Here is a 19188-nt window from a genome sequence, read left to right as displayed (position 1 = left end):
TAGATAGATAGATAGATAGATAGATAGATAGATAGATAGATAGATAGATGATAGGTAGATAGATAGATAGATAGATAGATAGATAGATAGATAGATAGAGAGATATTAGATAGATAGATAGATAGATAGATAGATAGAGAGATATTAGATAGGTAGATAGATACGGATGGAGTAGAGTTAACACTCCTGTTTTCTGAGATTTCTGAGCTGTGTTATCTAATCTAAGCAAACACCTTCAATTGCTTTTCAATGGCTTTTGTCTCGAGATAACGCGATGAGTTAAGAAATTTGAGTTAAGAGCTGGAGTGCTAACCCTGCTACATCTGTAGATAGATAGATAGATAGATAGATAGATATTGGCTAGCTGGAAAACAGCAAATCAAGCTGACATATACAATATGTAGAAATTACACAGTCCTACGCCCAGCTCTCAAATAAGTCACAATCACATAGCGTAAAAACACAGCAAATTTGGTGCCCAGCTCATCAGATAAGCCTAATGAATCCAATACGACAAGGAGGACAGATTGCTAATAAAGTAAATACAATAAGTGGACAGGAGAAAGACAGACTCCGAGCAGCAGCAAGTCACATAGGATCCACTGCCGACATCAGGGAAGCAGCGTAGAGGACACCGCACTGAAAAGCTTTTGTCTTCTCTTCATGTGATTCTTTCTATTTGAAGCTAACTGTATGACATTTAAAATCTAGAACTATCTGACCTATCTGTGGTTACCACCTTGCATGACCTATCTGCCTTGGTAAAGAGCTGATATCCTCATGATATAGCAAATCTGGAGCCTGGTGTCAGCAGTTAGGGGGTCCCTGCACTGACACCATCACAATGTGTAGAGGACATACCCCTTTGACAAGTTGAATGAAATCATCTAAGAGGAATAAGAGAGATACAGTACATTGCAGAGAACTAAGAACAGATGCTCCAGAATTGTTATCTTCTTGAGAAGAATACAAGTATTTACTAAGACAGACATGTGCAGAGAAATAGACTTTCTGTATCAGTCCCCTACTGCGTTCAAGATCTCTGCTTGCAGTCATGCAACAGGAGACTTTGTTGTTTATCTCCACTGGATGAAAATCTGTCCTGGTCATGTGGTAAACTCTCACAGATCAATGATCATTGGTAGGACAGATTTACTAATCAACAAGATCAGAGATCAGCAACCTCCGGCACTCCAGCTGTTCTGAAACTACAACCCCTGGAATTCACCTTTTACTTCAATGGGAGTTATAAGAACAGCCAAATACATGTGCAGGGTGGAAGTTGTAGTTTCACAGCAGCTGAAGGTTGTAGAGGCTGCCTGGATCTGCACCAGGTTTATCAGGCTGGATGATAAATGTGCTGCAGGGATGGACACTTTTGACTAAGTCCTAACCAACTATTGGTTGGCTTACCTTAAAGGAAATGTGTCACCAAAAAAATGATCTGCCAGTTAAAACCAGATAGTAACAAATCTCCCTTTTTCTAATCTGTTTTTTTAAATTTTCTGATTACATATTTTTTTATTTAATTTCTGAACATGATTATGGGGGTGGCCATCTTGCAAACTACAGATTGGTGTGGTATTAAAAAGCAGGAAGTGCTCAACCCTATATGCAGCGGTGCATCTATACCGGGGGGGGGGGGGGGTCAGATCCTGCACTTGTGGTCCGCTGCTAATCGCAATGCATACAATGGAGGATGCCTGCAGTGGACCACAAGTACCACAATGGACATCCTACACAGGATAGCAAATGTGTGGATGTGATAAACAGTATATATAATACAACAAAAACAAAGACAGGTGCACTCTGCGGTCTTACTAACCCTCGTACTGGTGTAAAATTGAGAGATTAGCCAACATTTCCTTCTTGGAGGACATGTCTGATACCAGATAGTAACAAATCTCCCTTTTTCTAATCAGTTTTTTATTATTTTCTGATTACATATTTTTTTATTTATTTCCTGAACATGATTATGGGGGGCGGCCGTCTTGCCTGAGCTGTTCTTAAGATAAGAAAATTGCTATACTGCAGCCCTATGGTCCATAGACACAACGAACAGAAGGGGACCTCACTGACTTCTATGGGAGAGTTTTCTGGGCATGCTCTGTGACCTTTGCAGAGGTCAGTGTATAAGGAAAGAATAGATCGGCTCTGACAATCACCTATTGTGAATGGTGTATACTGTTTTATCAATACACAGAGGTAGTTTCATTACAGACAGGATTAGGATTAGAATGAGTTAACTGCAGTAAAGTAATCTGCACAGACCAAGAAGTGGCAATTATTATTAGGCTTAGTGGCCAGTGGGAAAACTGCAGGATGTTTATTTAAATATAGATATTGATATGGAAAATTAAAATGAACACCATCAACGTTTCTTTAAAAATATGTTACACATAAAAACGTGATCTAAGCAATAGATCATTTTCTGATGACACATTCCCTTTAAGGCAGAATTTTTCACCAGAGATGTTGTGCACCTTAGGCCATCCCATTAATACCACACCCTCGTTCAGTTAAGCCATGCCCCCTTTCCCTAGCTCCACTTTTTGGAGCTACTTACAGCAAAATCTAGGAGCATTCACATTGGTGAAGGTGGGTCAATCTGTTAAAAAAATAATAATATGTCAGCCTCTGAAGGTAAATGATGAAAGTTCCTACTAAGGGGGTTATCCCATAAATAATGTAAAAAATAAAAATCAGACATCATATAGTACATGACAATCTCTTTCTAACAAACTTAGGAACAGCCCTGTACCTCACATGGATCCAGAGATCTCTTTTATTGCTCTGCTAGATTTATATCAAGGTGACAGCTCAGGGGGCGTGTCTCAGCTCTGCCTATCGCAGCTCAGGAGGCGGTTAAAGGATGAAACTGAGCATGTGCGGCCTTCTCAGTCAGCAGGACAAAGAAATTAGTTAAAAAAAACAAACAGCAGGTGGCGCTATACAGATACATTTTATTGAATAACTCAGTGGCTGTGCTAAATATTTAATGACATGCAATTGAAAAAGTATTCAGAGCCAGGTGCTGGTTTTAAAACGGCAAAAATATTTTTCGTGGGACAACCCCTTTAAGTGACAGTAAGCAGAGATCTCAAAAACCACGAAGTCATGTGTATCAGAAAATGATATAATAGTAAATCTGCTTTCTTGGCTGAAATTATAACAAGGGGTGAAATTACTATATGTCATGCTATAGATAAGGGGGATATTATTATTACAAACTCATATTAAGATATTTTAAGCAAGCTAGAGACACGAACCAGTATAGCAGGTCTTGTCTGGGAGACAATCGACTCTACGGCATGCTTGTCTTCCCATGAGTGAGACTGGCACCAAATGAAACTTGACAGGCCAGACTTGCTCCGCGTTTACTGGTGCAGATAAGCAACAATGGATTGTTGCTATTTATTTAGCCCTTGTAAATGCACAAGAGTCAATCAATATGGTTGTATATGAAGAGCGTCAGCGCGTCTTGTATAGAGATGTTTATCAGGGACCCGTCAGCCGTGTTCCACTTCTGATTACCGTGTAGCTAGTCCGCAGACAAACATCAGAAGCTCTGCCTACCTGACGGTGACAAGCCAGGCTGACAACAAGTACAATGTTATATAAACCTCAATAAACTTCAATTTATAAATCTGCATATTTAACAGTGCATCCAATTAAGTGCAGTGCTGACTGAGATTAATTTATTATTCATTTTACTCCAACTTATGTTAATACTTTCACGGCAGACATGAAAACTGACTGATACAGCATATTGTGATTCTCAAGCACTAATGTAAAACTTGCTATAATTAAAATTACAGCAAAAAAAATAAAAAATATTTGATATGCTATGGCAAGAGGTTTTTAAGCAATATTCAGATACATTTTATGCACACTGTGCCGGATAGCATACAGTATGTTAGCCTAGGTGCGGGCTCATTGGCGTAACCAGGAATCAAATATGGCGCTTGAGTGGCAAGAGGCACAGAAAGGAAATTAGGTGAGAAATCGCTGAGTTAAGAGATGTACAGCGATAATGAATGATATTCGAAGAACGATATACTGTAGAGCGTTTTTCTACTTCAAAGGAGGTGGATGATTGCTTTGAAAAGTCTCATACTACCGTGCACTGCTCATATTATGCTGTTCTGTAATGCTACATAGCTAAGGAGGATAAGTTGACCATGCCCATGCCCAGGAGGAAGAAAACAAACCATGGACCTAAAAATGGAGAGGCGTGAGTCAGCACAAAGAGCGGGAGTGTCAGGGAGCAGGTAAGTAGTGATGGACGAACATCGTTCGTGAACGCGATCAACTGTTCGCGAAACGCAAGTTCGCGGCGGGCCCCGTTCACTTTAATGGCAGGCGAACCTAAAAAACCTTCAGTTCATATTTGCAGCCACCAAATACTTAGTAGAAGTGCACAAAAAGTCCCACAACATGGACAGTGACATAGCAGAGGGGGATCAATGACAAAAATTCCAACAAAAAATATGTATCTTAATCAGGGTCAATTTCTCTGAAATTCTCTGAAATGTGCGCTGTTGGAGCCTAGAAATTTTTTATTTTAGGCCACGGGAGTACGTTGTTCCAATGTCGTTTCTCACTATCTGCAGCTGAGGTAACACAGCAAAACCGCAAACAAATGCTGCAGTACCCAAATGCACTATATAGAAAGTATATAATTGGTATATAACACCCCTGCTTCAATCAATTTTTTGGGGGGGCAACTGGTATATCACACCAGTAGAAATGATTTGTTCCAATAGCATTTGCCCCTCTGTGTAGCTGCAGTATTGCAGCAGAACCGCACACAACTGCTGCACAATACAAATGCACTATAATATACTTTCTATGTTAGAAAGTATATTATAAGTATATTACACCCCTCAGTAAGTCACACCTATCGATCGCACATCTATACCAGTCCTTAAAAGGACTTTTGTGGCCCTATTAGCTAGCGTTTGGTGTCTCTAACAGTCTGTCCCTGCTCCACACAGCAACCTCTCCCTATACTGGCAAAAGACTGAATGTAAAATGGCGGCCAGATCAGGTTTATTTATAAGGTAGGGGGTATGTCCATGTGCTGAAACGTTTCAATTGGCTGCCCTGTACCACCTGATGGATGTGTCAAGGGTCAAAGTTCTTCATAATTTAAAAGAATATGGCACCGGCGGACATCGCCATATGTTCGCCCGTTCGGCGAATGAGCAAAGTTCGCCACGAAACGACAGGTACGTATGATCCTTTCAGTATGGGAGGCAGGCTGCCGGCAACGGATAGAAAGGATGTACTCCCAAACAATCTCTTTAAGAAGTAGGAAGCGCTAACCGGCGAGTCTTTACAGTATGGGACCCCCCACCAGACTCCAAAACTCATAATTTGCAGGGATTTACATTAGTTAGATACAGATCTAGCAGGTGTTACAAGCTTCTGTATACTGATTTTCATCTGAAAACTATATATCAATCTGCTCAGCTCCTCGTGCTCTACAACACATCCTCTACAAATATGACACATTCAATGCGACAGATTGCCGTGAAGCATGTTTTCTATGTTTTGATGCATGGTTTTGGAGGTTTTTCCATACAAAGCAAAATGTTGTTCCTATAACAAGTACGACCCTGGATGTAATGTCTAATTTTTTTTTCAGATAATGTCGATTTTAAATAAGAGCCGTGCTGAGTGAAGAGGTCACTGAGAAGACTTAGAGAAGAAGACATTAACTACAATATTACTCCATATTAAATCATGTTCACATGTCTACCTTTGTTCATTTATTATCAAAAGACAGTCAGCTATGTTTTACATTTTAATGACCATCTGTTTAAAGAGAGGGCTTGTGTCAGGAGAGAGGAGCTGAAATATAGCATTATTCTGTTGGATAGATAAAGAATCTGACAGGTAATATCACACGGGGCAGAGGTCTAAAGAGGGGAGGAATATTTAGTTGTGTTACAGATGCCGCTAGAGTCCTCTTATTAATACACGTGTACACAATGCAAATCTATTTGCACAATAAACTATAGGTTTTGGCACAACTGTCGTTCAAAAAAATACATGAGTCCTACATACTTGTTTAGAAAAGCTAATTGCTACTGAGTCGTAGAAAATCTTAGGGCTATTCGCCTTCAAAGTAGACAGAGAATGACTATGTAGGAGGTGCGTAGGTATATTCGGAGGGTCTTCATTATATTTTTCATGTGCTGTGTTTTAATATCATTTATGGTAACATTTAATTTCAATCAGAACTTAATATAGCCTATGGGAACTATATACGTTGTACGGCTGTGTTTTCTTTGGAGGAATACTCTAGTGAGTCCATGCCTTTTTATGTGGAAGAAAATCATCACTCCAACGAAATACTTAGAAAACACAAGGACTTTTTACACTTGATTTCTTTGAGACATGCCAGGCGGCTGCCAATTATTTTGTGATAATTGGAAGTATAATTACTAAAGTGCAGCAATAAGACTGCCAAGCAAAGCACGCTGAATATTTTCTTTGAAGGCTTCTGAAGTACGAGAAAACAAGCTTAGTGGCCAAAATGAATTTAAAAAAAAAATTAAATAAAGCACTGGCAATGAGGAGTAACTGATATGAATGATGAGATTTCCATTCATCCAGAAATCTGAATAGCAAATTTCTAAAACAATTCTTTTAACAAATCTGCTTGCAAAAAAGCTGTAAATTCACGACCACTAGGGTTCTCACTTCCATCTAATTTGCAGTCCACTGTCTGTTGTCAGGCAAGATCCATCCCTAGAAATAGAGATGTTGAAGACAGTTCACAGAAAGTGGGGGGTTTCAGAGCTAGCTGAGGTCTTGAGCCTGATAAAAGAACAGCTACTACATGGCTTCTGAATTCAAAGGAGCCTCCTTTGTGTGTGCAAGTCTGATTTCCCCCTCATTACCCATGTTATGAGCTCTGGAGCTGATAACAAACATAGTGATAAGTAAGGGAAAGGAGGTCAGAGCAGTGCAAGTATTTCACATAAGAGAGACACCCTCATGCTTGTGAGAGAAATGCATCTATCTGTGCAGCTCAAGAGGGGAATAATTTGGCTGAAGGGAAACTTAAAAAACACATATTCCTTCACAGTTATGATTGTACAGCTATTTTTTTTTTTTTTTTTTTAAATACTCAAGTATGATTTAAGGACTCAAATTTCTCATTAGACAAATTCACAAGATTCTTGGGACATGTTAGAAAATCCCTCAACAGGCTGGAATTTATATCACAACCACAATGAAACTACACATAGACACCTATGAAATCATTAACTTCTGACGAAGTATTGTGAAATCATGTGTTTTCAGAGCTGTTCATTTCATACTACTCATCTCGGGATAGGTTGAGCAAAGAGGAAACGTAAGAAAGGACTCATTTGTATATGGGCCACAATATGACCTGCAACAGAGTATGCACTGTTTAATGGGCCAAAATTGATCTTTTATTTGCATGGGGCTAGCTTCCTGGCAACTATTATTCCATTTATCCTTGTCAAGACACCTGTACAGAGTAGTTTCCAGTCCTACCAGGTCAACTTTATAAAGAAATAATCCTTTAGTTGTATTTTATAATGTATAGCATAATAAGTGTATATTTATACAGAGGGCAAGGAGAAAATGACTCCTTATTGATGGAGGATGATGATCGGGAGAACATGTAACATCTGAGACCTGGGAGGAGAGGTAGAGTAATTAAAAATTTCTATTTCTAATTTGGGAAAGAAAAACTGCTATATCTATATATGGTTTCTGACAAAAGGCCCACTTGTCGGTTTATTATGAATCAATGATGAACCAATTTGTCAATTAGATATGATCAACTTAATGTCTAAAGCACAAGATCATTGACAGGTACCTGGTAAATAGACTTTCCCAACTGTTTACTATGTAGCAAAGCAAGATTGTAATAATACATTCTAATGATATGTTAATCTTCATTCTCCACATGGAACAGAAGGGCTTGTTATCTGCCAATAAGGCTTAAGTCTTTATCAAATCACAGTTAAAGGGATGATATGTGAATACGAACAATCTTGACAAGTGGATAGCAAATTGGGATTTAAAAGAACATATTGTAACCATCAAACTGGAAAAAAAAAATGTTAATTTGTAAAGCTTTTTACCACTGATCATTTTTTTTCTAGTGCAGTGCAAACTTAAAGGGGTTGTCTTCGCAAATGGCATTTATCATGTAGAGAAGGTTAAGACCAGGCACTTACTAATGTATTGTGATTGTCCATATTGTCTCCTTTCTTGGCTTGCTTCATTTTTCCAACACATTTTGCACTGCTCGCATCCAGGGATTATGACCACCCTGCAATCAAGCAGCAGTGGTCGTGCTTGTACACTATAAGAAAAGGCGCCGGCCTCCCTGCTGGCTGGGACCTCGGGAGATCACATAGGCCCGCATGCGCAGCAGCTCCCGTCCTGGACACCTGGTATCTGCACTGCAGCAGTGGTCCTAACCTCTGGATACGAGCAGTGTATAATGTGATGGAAAAATGAATCCAGCCAGCAAAGGAAGCAATATGGACAATCACCATGCACCATTAAGTGCCTGGTGTTAACTTTCTCTACATGAAAAATGCCATTTGCTGAAGTGAGACATGCCTTAACTAGCCTAACTGTACCCTGTGCAAGTCAGATAATGGCGGTACTAAGGAGATCCCCTGGCGCTGAAAATAAACAGGGTTGTGATATAAATCCCCACCTACATCATAACTAAAGATACTGTAATGGGCTTGAAAGCTCAGGCAGGAGTCAACCCCATTTGATGCCGATTTGGAGCCAATCGTATGCTCCAAATCGGCATTGGTCAATTCTTTCAAAGTCAATCCCTAAATAGTCTATTAAAGATTAAAAATGATATATCCTATATGTGCAATGATAAAAACAAAGTTTACGATGGAGTAAAGAGTGGATGACTGTTCTGTAAGTGGATGACTATTCTGTACAGATGGAAGGTGGAGCTTCAGTATCCACTTGAGGTTGGCCCTAGGTACCCAGTCCCACATTAATATAAAAAAGACAATGTATTAAACCGGTTTTCCAAGTTTGGCAACAAATTGGCCCGGGGAGGGGGAATAAAGCAATAATGACCCCCAGCTAATGATGGACTGCAGGGGATTATGTGTGTATATGGGAAAGCCAAGTAAAGAAAGAGCCATGAGGAGCACCAGTGTAGCAGCACTGGAAAGGCAAGGAATTTAACAGGGAAGTATGTAATGTTTCATTTAATACTTTATCACATTTTCCCCCCAGAGCCAATTTTTTGCCGAACTTAATGACTTTGTGACACAATGACACCAACCAAGATGGATCGTAGATCCTAAGATAATTAAGTCAAAAGACTAAAGTTGATCAATAGACTGAACACTTTCCTGTAATAAAACTGCAGCATTCATCAGAGCTGGGGTAAATGTTCGTCTAGTTTCAGATACCGAAGAAAGCAAAAAAAACAAAAAAAATAAGAATCGTGTTGGACAATAAGAGCTGGTCTTTCAAATGCAAATGATGGAAGGCATAAAGCCAATGCATTCAATTTGTTCCTGCAAACACTCACTTATAAATTGCAAAAATGATCCAGTTCTTAGCTCAGACTATAGTGATTGAAATAGCAACTAAAATGTGTTAGAAAAAAAAAAAGAAAAAAAAAAGAAAAAAAAAAGCAATATCTTCTAACAGCGCAATCCCCGAAACTGGGTCAGGAGGCATAAATATGCAAAGGTTAACTATAAGCTCTGCTTTGCCACCTTGTAAGCCTTGTAAATGACAAGCCATGATAGTGCAAATGAAGCAGAGCAAAGAAGCGAAATGAAGAAAAATTAAGCTGAGGGGCCTCAGTAATAGCATCTGTTTTCGGGTTGAAATGGGAAAAATCCATATAAAAGCTAAAATTTGCAACAAGGGCAGCAATGTAATCAAACAGTCTCAATATCATACTTTCCAGTGGTCTAAAAAAAATATATAATAATAAAATAAGAGCCTACTCGAAGATCATTCAATGAGATTACGGTAAGATCAGCAGACCATAGTAATGTGCCTTTTAGATTTTCCTATTTACTTGCAATTCGATATTTTGGCAATTCAAGTCATTTTACACTTGAGCACATGCAAGAATTTTCCATGTGAATGCTATTTTTAATCCTTGTATGTTGCCGTTAAACAACCAGGGGCACAATATACAAAAAAAAATCAATTTATCTGTGAAAACTTATGCATTAGGTTTCAAGAAAATGATCACATGCCTCTTACAGTGCTAGGGAGACTGTAAGTCGAATCTGCTGCAATCCTTTGTCTTTTCTTCAGTGTGTTTTATGGACTGGCAAAAAAAAAAAGAACAATAGAAAAGCTGTAAAGAATACACCTGCATTTAATGTCTATAGCAATGAGATGCAGAGAGTGTCAGGATAATACCTGTAATATGAGCATAGCCTTGCTGTAGCCTGGAGCTGTCCAACTAGATACCTGAAGGGTGAATAGATTTCATATATCTGACGGTATTTTGGTTGCCAATAGCATAATAAGAACATGACTTCAGCCCTGCTTATCTTCACTCATAGACATATGCCAAAAAAATGCCAATCGGTCACATTCCAGAATTTGTCAACTACAATTTAGAGACCACGTACAAACATGTGGTATGTGAAGACAGTCATGCACATACGGTATGAACATAGACGATCTTCAACTCACACTTTAAAATGGGTTGTTTTTTTTTTCCCCTTGAAGTTTATGCTATTGAGGAAGGGAGAAAATAGGCTACCAGACAAGAGTGTCGAAACGCGTCACACGAGCATATGTGACAATAAACACAATTGTTGAGAACATCTGGAAGTGAGTGCCGGTCCTTCATTGCTACTATTCCTCATTTAATGTCATCCTCTTCTTTGATAATATTTTGTTTCATATTATAATATCTTGAGATACACTGTATATGTATGGTTCTATGTGTTTACCTTTCACAAGGGGTCATACATTCCCTGCTCCTTCTTGCAAACCTTAGACATTTTTAATTTTTCTCTGGCTATAAGATAACTGGTTATAACAAGAGTCCTCCTCCAATGCTTTGCTTACTTTAAAAGACAAAGCTTTTCAAAATATAGTGAAACTCCATTCCTTTGACCACCTTCCAGCTAAAGGGATCAAAACATAAAGCATACCATCTTGTGAGATATATATGAAGAATATTTGCATACCGTTTACATGAGACCAAACATTTCCCTGCTCCTTTTTTGCAAATTTTGGCTGTAATGCAACTGGCTACAGAAGAATCCCTCCTCCACTACTTGTGCTTGCTACAAGAGACAAGGCATGTTAAATGATGCATCTTTGTGAAACCTCCCTTTGACCACCTGCCAGTTGAAGGAATTAAGATCCAAAGCAGCCCATCCTGTAAGATATATATGAAGAAAATTGGTATACTATTCACATAACACCATATACTGTATTCCCCTGCTGCTTCTTGCAAACTCAGATCAGATTTAGTTTTTCTGGCTGTATGTCAACTGGCTAAAGCAGGAACGCCCTTCCACTGCTTCGCTTGCTCCAAGAGACAAAATATGCAAAATGTTGCCCCTTTAGTGAAACCTCATTCCCTTTACCACCTGTCAGCTGAAGGGATCAAGTTGCAAAACATCCAATTTTATGAGAAATATTTGCAGAGTATTTATATACTATTCTCATGAGACCATACATTTCCCTACTCCTTCTTGCAAACTTTGGCAGTAAAGCAACTGGCTGGAGAATCCCTCCTTCCCTACTTTTGCTTGCTATAAGAGACAAGGAATGCTAAATGTTGCCTCCTAAGTGAAACATCATTCCCTTTGACCACTTGGCAGCTGAAGAGATGTAAAGATGTAAAGCAGGGGTGGCCAACCTGAGGCTTTCCAGCAGTTGCAAAAGTACAACTCCCAGCATGCCCAATCTGCCTATAGCTATCAGCCTACAGCAGGGCATGGTGGGAGTTGTAGTTTTACAACAGCTGGAGAGCCAGAGGTTGGCCAGCCCTGATGTAAAGCATCCCATCCTGCAAGATATATATATATAAAAATAAAATGTATATATTATTCACACAAGACCATACATTTTCTTGCTCCCTCTTGCAAACTGAGATCAGGTTTAGTTTTTTTTCTGGCAGTAAGCCAACTGGCTACAGCAGGAACCCTCTTCCACTGCTTTTTATTTTTTTGCAGGATTCCCCTTTAATGAAACCCTATTCCCTTTGACCACCTGCAAGCCGAAGAGATGCACCATGCACCAAACTTATTAAGAGACACACTTTACAAAACAGTCCACAATACATTATGTCCTTCAGATGTAGCAGGGTTAGCGCTCAAACTCTTCACTCAAATTTCTTAACTCATTGCGTTACCTTGAAACAAAAGCCATTGAAAAGCAATTGAAGATGTTTACTTAGTTTAGATAACACATCTCAGAAATCTCAGAAAGCATGAGCGTTAACTCTACTACATCGGTAAGTGTTTAGGCATTTGGTTAGTCTTAATATGAACAAGTAGGACACTTATGAATTTGCGCCAGATTCGAAAAAACTGTATTACTGCCACCACGTCATTAATGAGACAACCTCCGGAATGTTCTCTGCAGCATCATAGATTTTGGATACTTCTGTTCTATGAACCTGGTACTGGTGGATTTTGACAAGACAGCCATGTGTGAGGTACTGTTCCAATGAGTCCTTTATTAGAGTCTCTAACATCAATACCACCTACAGTACAAAGATGCAGGAAAACGTTTACTTCTGACCTTTAATAACAAAACCTAAAGCTGACGACCGGTAATTACCAAATGCCAATGCTGGTGGAAACTTCCAGTATACAAGACTGCATCAAAGTTTCCCAATTCTGTATTAATAGAAATAGTTCTACATTTGTTCCAAGCAGCTAATATTTCATCACTATTTGTGCTCCGACATAAGGGGTATTATGTAAGTGCCATTATATTGTGCTGCACTGTATTGGGGAAAGTGGGTGACTAACCAAAAAGTAGACATGGTACAAGGAGGCTAAGAATCCCTGGGAACACTGGGTATTATGAAGGCTGGTTTATTATTAATTAGGTCTCATGATAGAGATGCATTTCTGCTTCTAAGGATATGGCGTAACGCAGTGTTATTAGTGGGGATGTGCACAGGGTAGTAAGCTCTTGTGTGCAGCAGCCTTACATCCTCATCTGTTAGGCTCTGGTCTTATACATAGTGAATGTTTCAGCTTTGTCTCTCATCGGTTCTGCACTGCAGCTTATAGGGTGATGGTGCTGATATTATTATTCCCTGATAATTGCATTGAGAACATTGATACCCATGTATTTAGATTAGGACCAGTGACGTACAGAAATCCTAATCCGTCCGCTCTATGAATCGTTGTCTACCTGGAAGGCTATTGCCTATTTGTGGACACTCCCTATTCATTTATAATATCAGAGCAAGGGCTTAATGAAGAACTTCCATAGTATGGTATCACATACAGCGAGAGGGGGTAAGAGATCACAGAGACTTGGTTCCATCAAATGTATTTAAGAGGCTCTACAGTTAAAGAATAAAACCCTAGATCTATTGCATGTGATATAGCACACAGATGGTAGATAGACTGGTCAATCTTTAGATAGATAGATAGTAAAACAGATATCAGATCGATCAATAGATAGATAGTACTTACACAGATCTATCAATTGATAGACAGATAATAGATATTGTATATAGATATGAGATAGATATGAGATGGATAGATAGATATGAGATGGATAGATGGATAGATATGAGATAGATAGATATGTGATAGATATGAGATGGATAGATATATAGATAGATATGAGATGGATAGATGGATAGATATGAGATAGATAGATATGTGATAGATATGAGATAGATAGATATGAGATAGATAGATATGAGATGGATAGATAGATATGAGATAGATATGAGATGGATAGATATTTAGATAGATTGGTAGATATATAGATATTTAGATAGATATTTAGATAATTGATCAATAGAGATAATTAGATGGATGGATAATAAAAAGATAGATTGATCGATAGATAAATACATAGAAAATAGAAAATGTGATCAGTTGGTCAATGTATTTTTTGTAACCCTTCCTGATGCTACAGTATAAGTAAAGTTAGACTGACCTACTTTTCCAGTATATTCAAAATATCATTTAACTCTGCTGTTCCTAGAAATAATTGTAAGCCCTTCAGACTCCTGAGATCAAGCTCTTTCTGCATAGAATATCAATCTGCTTTTACAGTCTATCTTCCCAGGAGAGCCTGCTTTAAGTTCCATATGAAGTTAAAACTGCAAACCTCTGATAGTCCTACACCTGCCCTGAGAATACAGAGACATCTTGGCTGCTCTAAACTTCCCAGGTGTCTGACCCTGTGCTCCCCACCAGCCAGAGGTCTGGATCAATAATGGCCAACTATGAGAAGCCATAAAGAAGCACTTTCCACAGAAGTGGCATCACTGATATTTGTTGAACGCGTCTCGTGACAATTATCTCTCCGTTCCTCTATTCTCCAGGTGATGCTTTTTTAGGGGCTATGTAGCTTTATGTTCCCTTCTTCATGGTTAGTGCTCAGGAACTAATCATTAAATTAGGGATCCTGAAGGGATGCACAAAAATGTATGTGAGGAAGCCACACCAGGGTACAGTAAGTCACAGCAGCACCATAAGGGGATCGTCGTACTGTACATGCATGAGGCAGAACACAAATCCTATGCAGAATGGCAGCGGGTACTATTTTATTCTATTGTGTCCCTGTTTGATGGTGGCTTTGTATCTTTTGGACCATGCAATAGCCCACTGTGCACTGTAGTGTTAAAGCACTGAGAACCCTACAGACTGTGGAAGCGGTTATTCTGGGTGGAATTCTCATTCCAATGGCCCTTTAACTCTTTCCTGCCCAGGGGGGAACCATACCATATCTCATCTGTGCTTGGCATCTAATGCAATCATGAATGGTACTTTGGAACAATAGGGAGGGAAATTCTACAATATTTGGAGGGTGACTTTACAGAAAGAAAACAGCGATGTTACCCTGCCTGGTTTTTATGGCCATTAACATAGCTAGAGAGGGCACTGAGTATAACAGCTATCCAGGGAAAGATCAGCTTAATGAAGATTGTGCACACCATAGACTGGGGTGTATTATGCTGATACACACATTCCTATGTAACAACACATTGGACCCATCAGGTATATTTTCCTCATAGCGCTCCATACCTTATTACCTGAATGTGCATCCTGTAATGATGCATACCTTACATCCAGTATTGCAAATCCTCATTTACCATATCTCATATCTCACTCCACTGGTGATCGGTTCTTCTGCAAAGTGCTTACCCTACACACATGCACAGACAGTACTGCACATCCTTATAGACCATGTCTTATATCACTCCACTGGTGATCCCTCAGTACTGTACATTGCTCGACCTTACTCTAAACACTCTAATGCAACACAACACTATCCATGACCACATTATGGACACCTATACAGTGCACCTTCTTGTTCTTCTGCAAAGTGCTTACCCTACACACATGCACAGACAGTACTGCACATCCTTATAGACCATGTCTCCTATCACTCCACTGGTGATCCCTCAGTACTGTACATTGCTCGACCTTAGTCTACACACTCTAATGCAACACAACACTATTCATGACCACATTATGGACACCTATACAGTGCACCTTCCCTATTCTTCTGCAAAGTGCATACCCTACATCCAGACCATGTCTCGTATCACTCCACCGGTGCTCCCTCAGTACTGTACATTGCTGTGCCTTAGTCTATATACTGTAATGAAGCACAATACTATTCATGACCACATTATGGACACCTATAGCGTGAGCCTTCCCTGTTCTTCTGCACACACAAAGTATTTCACGTCCTTATAGAATATGTCTCTTATACAGTATGACTTGGCTATTGCTCCCTCATTACCCTACACACACACACATCGTACCTACTGTAGCTGTGCCTCGGTCTAGATACACTGTAATGTAACACAATACTATTAACGACCACATCCTACACACCCATACCGTGCACCTTCCCTATTCTACTGCAAAGTGCTTACTCTACCCATATGCAGTATCTCCATCTAATGCACAGAACTTTGCAGCACAAAACAATGACTTTGCCTGACCACCTTAACCACAATACTGCCAGAAAGGGGGGGGGGGTTAACTCTTTTACAGCCACATTGCAACACTCTTCATTGTTGCAACATTTGAATTAAGTGTAGGCTTCGGAAATTGGGTTCAAAGCAGGCATTGGGAAATTGGTGGGGGAAAAACGGACTCACCATTTCCTCCCCTCAAGGAAGCAGGTGACCTGTAGATTGCAATAGGTGCTGAAACATGCTTTCCTCCATGGAAGTGGTGAATGTGATGAGATCCCAGATTGGATGCACCCCAGGTCACCCCAAGGACCCCGCTTAGGGTCAGTGGCAGTATCCACATGGCCAAACGAAGGCTGGCACTGCCAGGGCCAGGGTCAGAGCTGGAGTTCCAGGGCAGCCACTGCTGCTGCTGCATGGAGCAGTCAAGCAGAGAGCAGCCTTCCAGATGCAGCTCTGCACAAACTTTTTATTTTATTTTTTCCCCCAACACTCCACAAGGTTTACAAATTCACAGCTCCATCTCAGAAGCACTGTCTCCCCTTTTCCTTCCACTCCTAGAAAGACAGTAGATATTCCTCCCTGTTTTCTCCTACTTCTTCCTTTCCCCCAGTTTTCTGGTCCAATGGCACCAATCCCCAGCCAAACACATAGTCACTGAGAAAGAGCACAATCTTGGAGATCTTCACTTGATCCTCTTCGGCTCAGAAGAGGTGACAAGTTGAGGGGCAGCTTTCAATTAATGATCCATAGTTTGCAAAACTAGCAGCACAAAAGGGATTTCCTCTAGATGAATCACAGCCATAATAATCCACAGGATATCCAGTTAGAATACTGAAGAAAAAGCCACTTCCTAGAGCTTGCTGAGGAATAAGAATTGATGTGCTCTCCTAGGTTCTGCATTGAGTGGATGCACTCGCAGAGCAGTCTAAACCACAGCAACTCAATAATCAGCCTCCCCCACTCAAGCCATCGGAGTGGTCTATGAACAGGAATAGCAGAGCATGTTTCCAGAGAATAGGGCAGCCTTATGAAAGAATCAGGGAGAAGAAGAATATGCTTCCGAGCTGAAACCTATGCAAATCTGCAGTCTCCAAACAGCAAATCACTGAAGCCTGGATGCAGTGCAGAGGAAGAGCCTATGTGAAAGAGGGAGGCAGAATAATGGTGTGGGAAAAAAAAAACCTCTCTGACTCCCTCTGCTATTATTATACACCTCGAAGACCAAAGCATGTGCTGCTCAGTTTTCAGAAAGCTCCAAAAGAAGCTGCCCTCTTATCTCTGCTGCTTACACAAGGCACTGTTGCAGACAGACCTAGCATTTCCCCTTCCATGCTATAGATCAAATGTTCCAACATCTTGGAGGGGGGAAAAAAAAAGAAAGAAAGAAAACTTATACACATCTTAACCCTTTGCATGCAGGAGAAAACCACTAGGCTATTGCAGAATTAATCAACGTGTTCTTGCGCCACCTTGTGCTCTAAGGGTTACATGTCATGACTGCTGTTCCGCTGCCTTCAAGAACTTCTTGTAGGGAGGTGAGGAGGGGAGGGAGTCTTTCTTAAAGATCACCGCATTCCTTATGGCTTGCTGTAGACTAGAGGGATTAGCTGTGTCCACTGTTATTAAAATAATGTTTGATTGAAGGCGGTTTATTTTTTTATTTTTAATAAAGCTTTTTTTAGTTATATAACTTGAATGCAATTTGGATTTTGGATATTTTTTTTTCCCCCCTTACTGGATATTAGTGAAGCGCAGCGGTCAATCTGTGGGTTAAGAGCTCGACAATCACTGTTTAAGAAATCAGTGATGCAGAATGGGTTAAACTCACTTAGCATTATCATTCATAGAAGCCGTGTGCTGGCTGCGAGAATCACTCATTATAATTGTTGTTGTTATTATTGTCCTGAAATGTTTATGGTTCTGTAATAATAATAATAATAATAATATATATAACATGACTTAGATTGTGAGCCCCATTGGGGACAGTGTGTTACTAATGTCTGTAAAGCGCTGCGGAATATAGTAGCGCTATATAAGTGCATTAAATAAATTAATAAACATGTCCCTGTTCTTAGCAATGCTGGCTCAGCTTCTACCACTGTCCATACCAGTGGTGCTGAACCAGGTAAGCTCTGGACAACACATTATAGCCTAGTCATTGTCCATTACTTGGGTGCTGAACTAGTAAGTTCCTAGTAGCAGTGTTACCAGAGAGACAGGGGTGCAAATCTGATTCAGCTTCTATCATTATTATTAATATTATTCATAATAATATTATTATATTACTGTCAATAGTAATGGTGCTAAACTGGTTAAATTCCTAGTATTAGTATCATAATGGCAGTGTCCACAGCTCCGGTGCAAAAATAGTACAAGTCCTTATAATAGTATCATCATCGCAGAGTCATGTCCATAGCAGTGGTGCTGAACTGGTTAAACTCCTAGTATTACATTATCATCATCACAGATTACTGTCTGTAGCAGTGGTGCTGAACTGGCATTATGTTATCATCTAGTATTATGTTATCATCATCATCATTATTACACAGTCACTGTCCATAGCTGTGGGGTTGAACTAGTTAACCTCGTAGTTCCCCATTATCATAATCCTCATCACATAGTTGCTGTCCATAGCAGCGGTGCTGAACTGGCTAAACTCCTACTAATATCCTCATAGAGTCACTGCCCATGGCAGTGGTGATGACCTGGTTAAACTCCTAGTGTCATCATCATCATGTAGTCGCTGTACACAACAGTGGTGCACAACTGGTTAAGCTCCTAGTATCATCATCATCATAATCATCATCGTCATCATCCCAGTAACTCTCCATAACAGTCATGCTGAACTGATTATACTCCTAATATTCCATTATCATCATCATCACTGAGTTGCTGTCTATAGCAGTGGTGCACAACTGGTTAAACGCCCAGTATTATTTTATAATCTGTCTATAGAAGCGGTACTGAACCAGTCAAGCTTCGAGTATTATTTTATCATCTGACCATAGCAGAGCAGAACTGGTTAAACT

General features: G+C 39.8%; 1 protein-coding gene across 13 annotated transcripts in view; it reads right to left on the bottom strand.

Moving 5' to 3' along the window:
- The window catches only part of NRXN1 (neurexin 1), a 1679151-nt gene that overhangs the window by 500107 nt on the left and 1159856 nt on the right, over positions 1-19188 (bottom strand). Inside the window, exon 1 of one of the 13 annotated variants that reach the window (XM_040430270.1) lies at positions 16343-17298. The exons of 9 other annotated variants lie outside the window; for them this stretch is intronic. In XM_040430270.1, coding sequence (XP_040286204.1) covers positions 16343-16574 — 232 coding nt within the window. In that variant the 5' untranslated portion in view covers positions 16575-17298. Of the gene's footprint in view, positions 1-16342; positions 17299-19188 lie in introns of those variants that run through there. 3 more of the 13 variants (XM_040430271.1, XM_040430267.1, XM_040430269.1) reach the window with 3 other exon arrangements.

This window comes from Bufo bufo, chromosome 4, assembly GCF_905171765.1.
Source record: "Bufo bufo chromosome 4, aBufBuf1.1, whole genome shotgun sequence".
Lineage (NCBI taxonomy): Eukaryota > Metazoa > Chordata > Amphibia > Anura > Bufonidae > Bufo > Bufo bufo.
The sequence above is the reverse complement of the archived record's forward strand: the minus strand, read 5'-3'. Positions and strand labels throughout refer to the sequence as shown.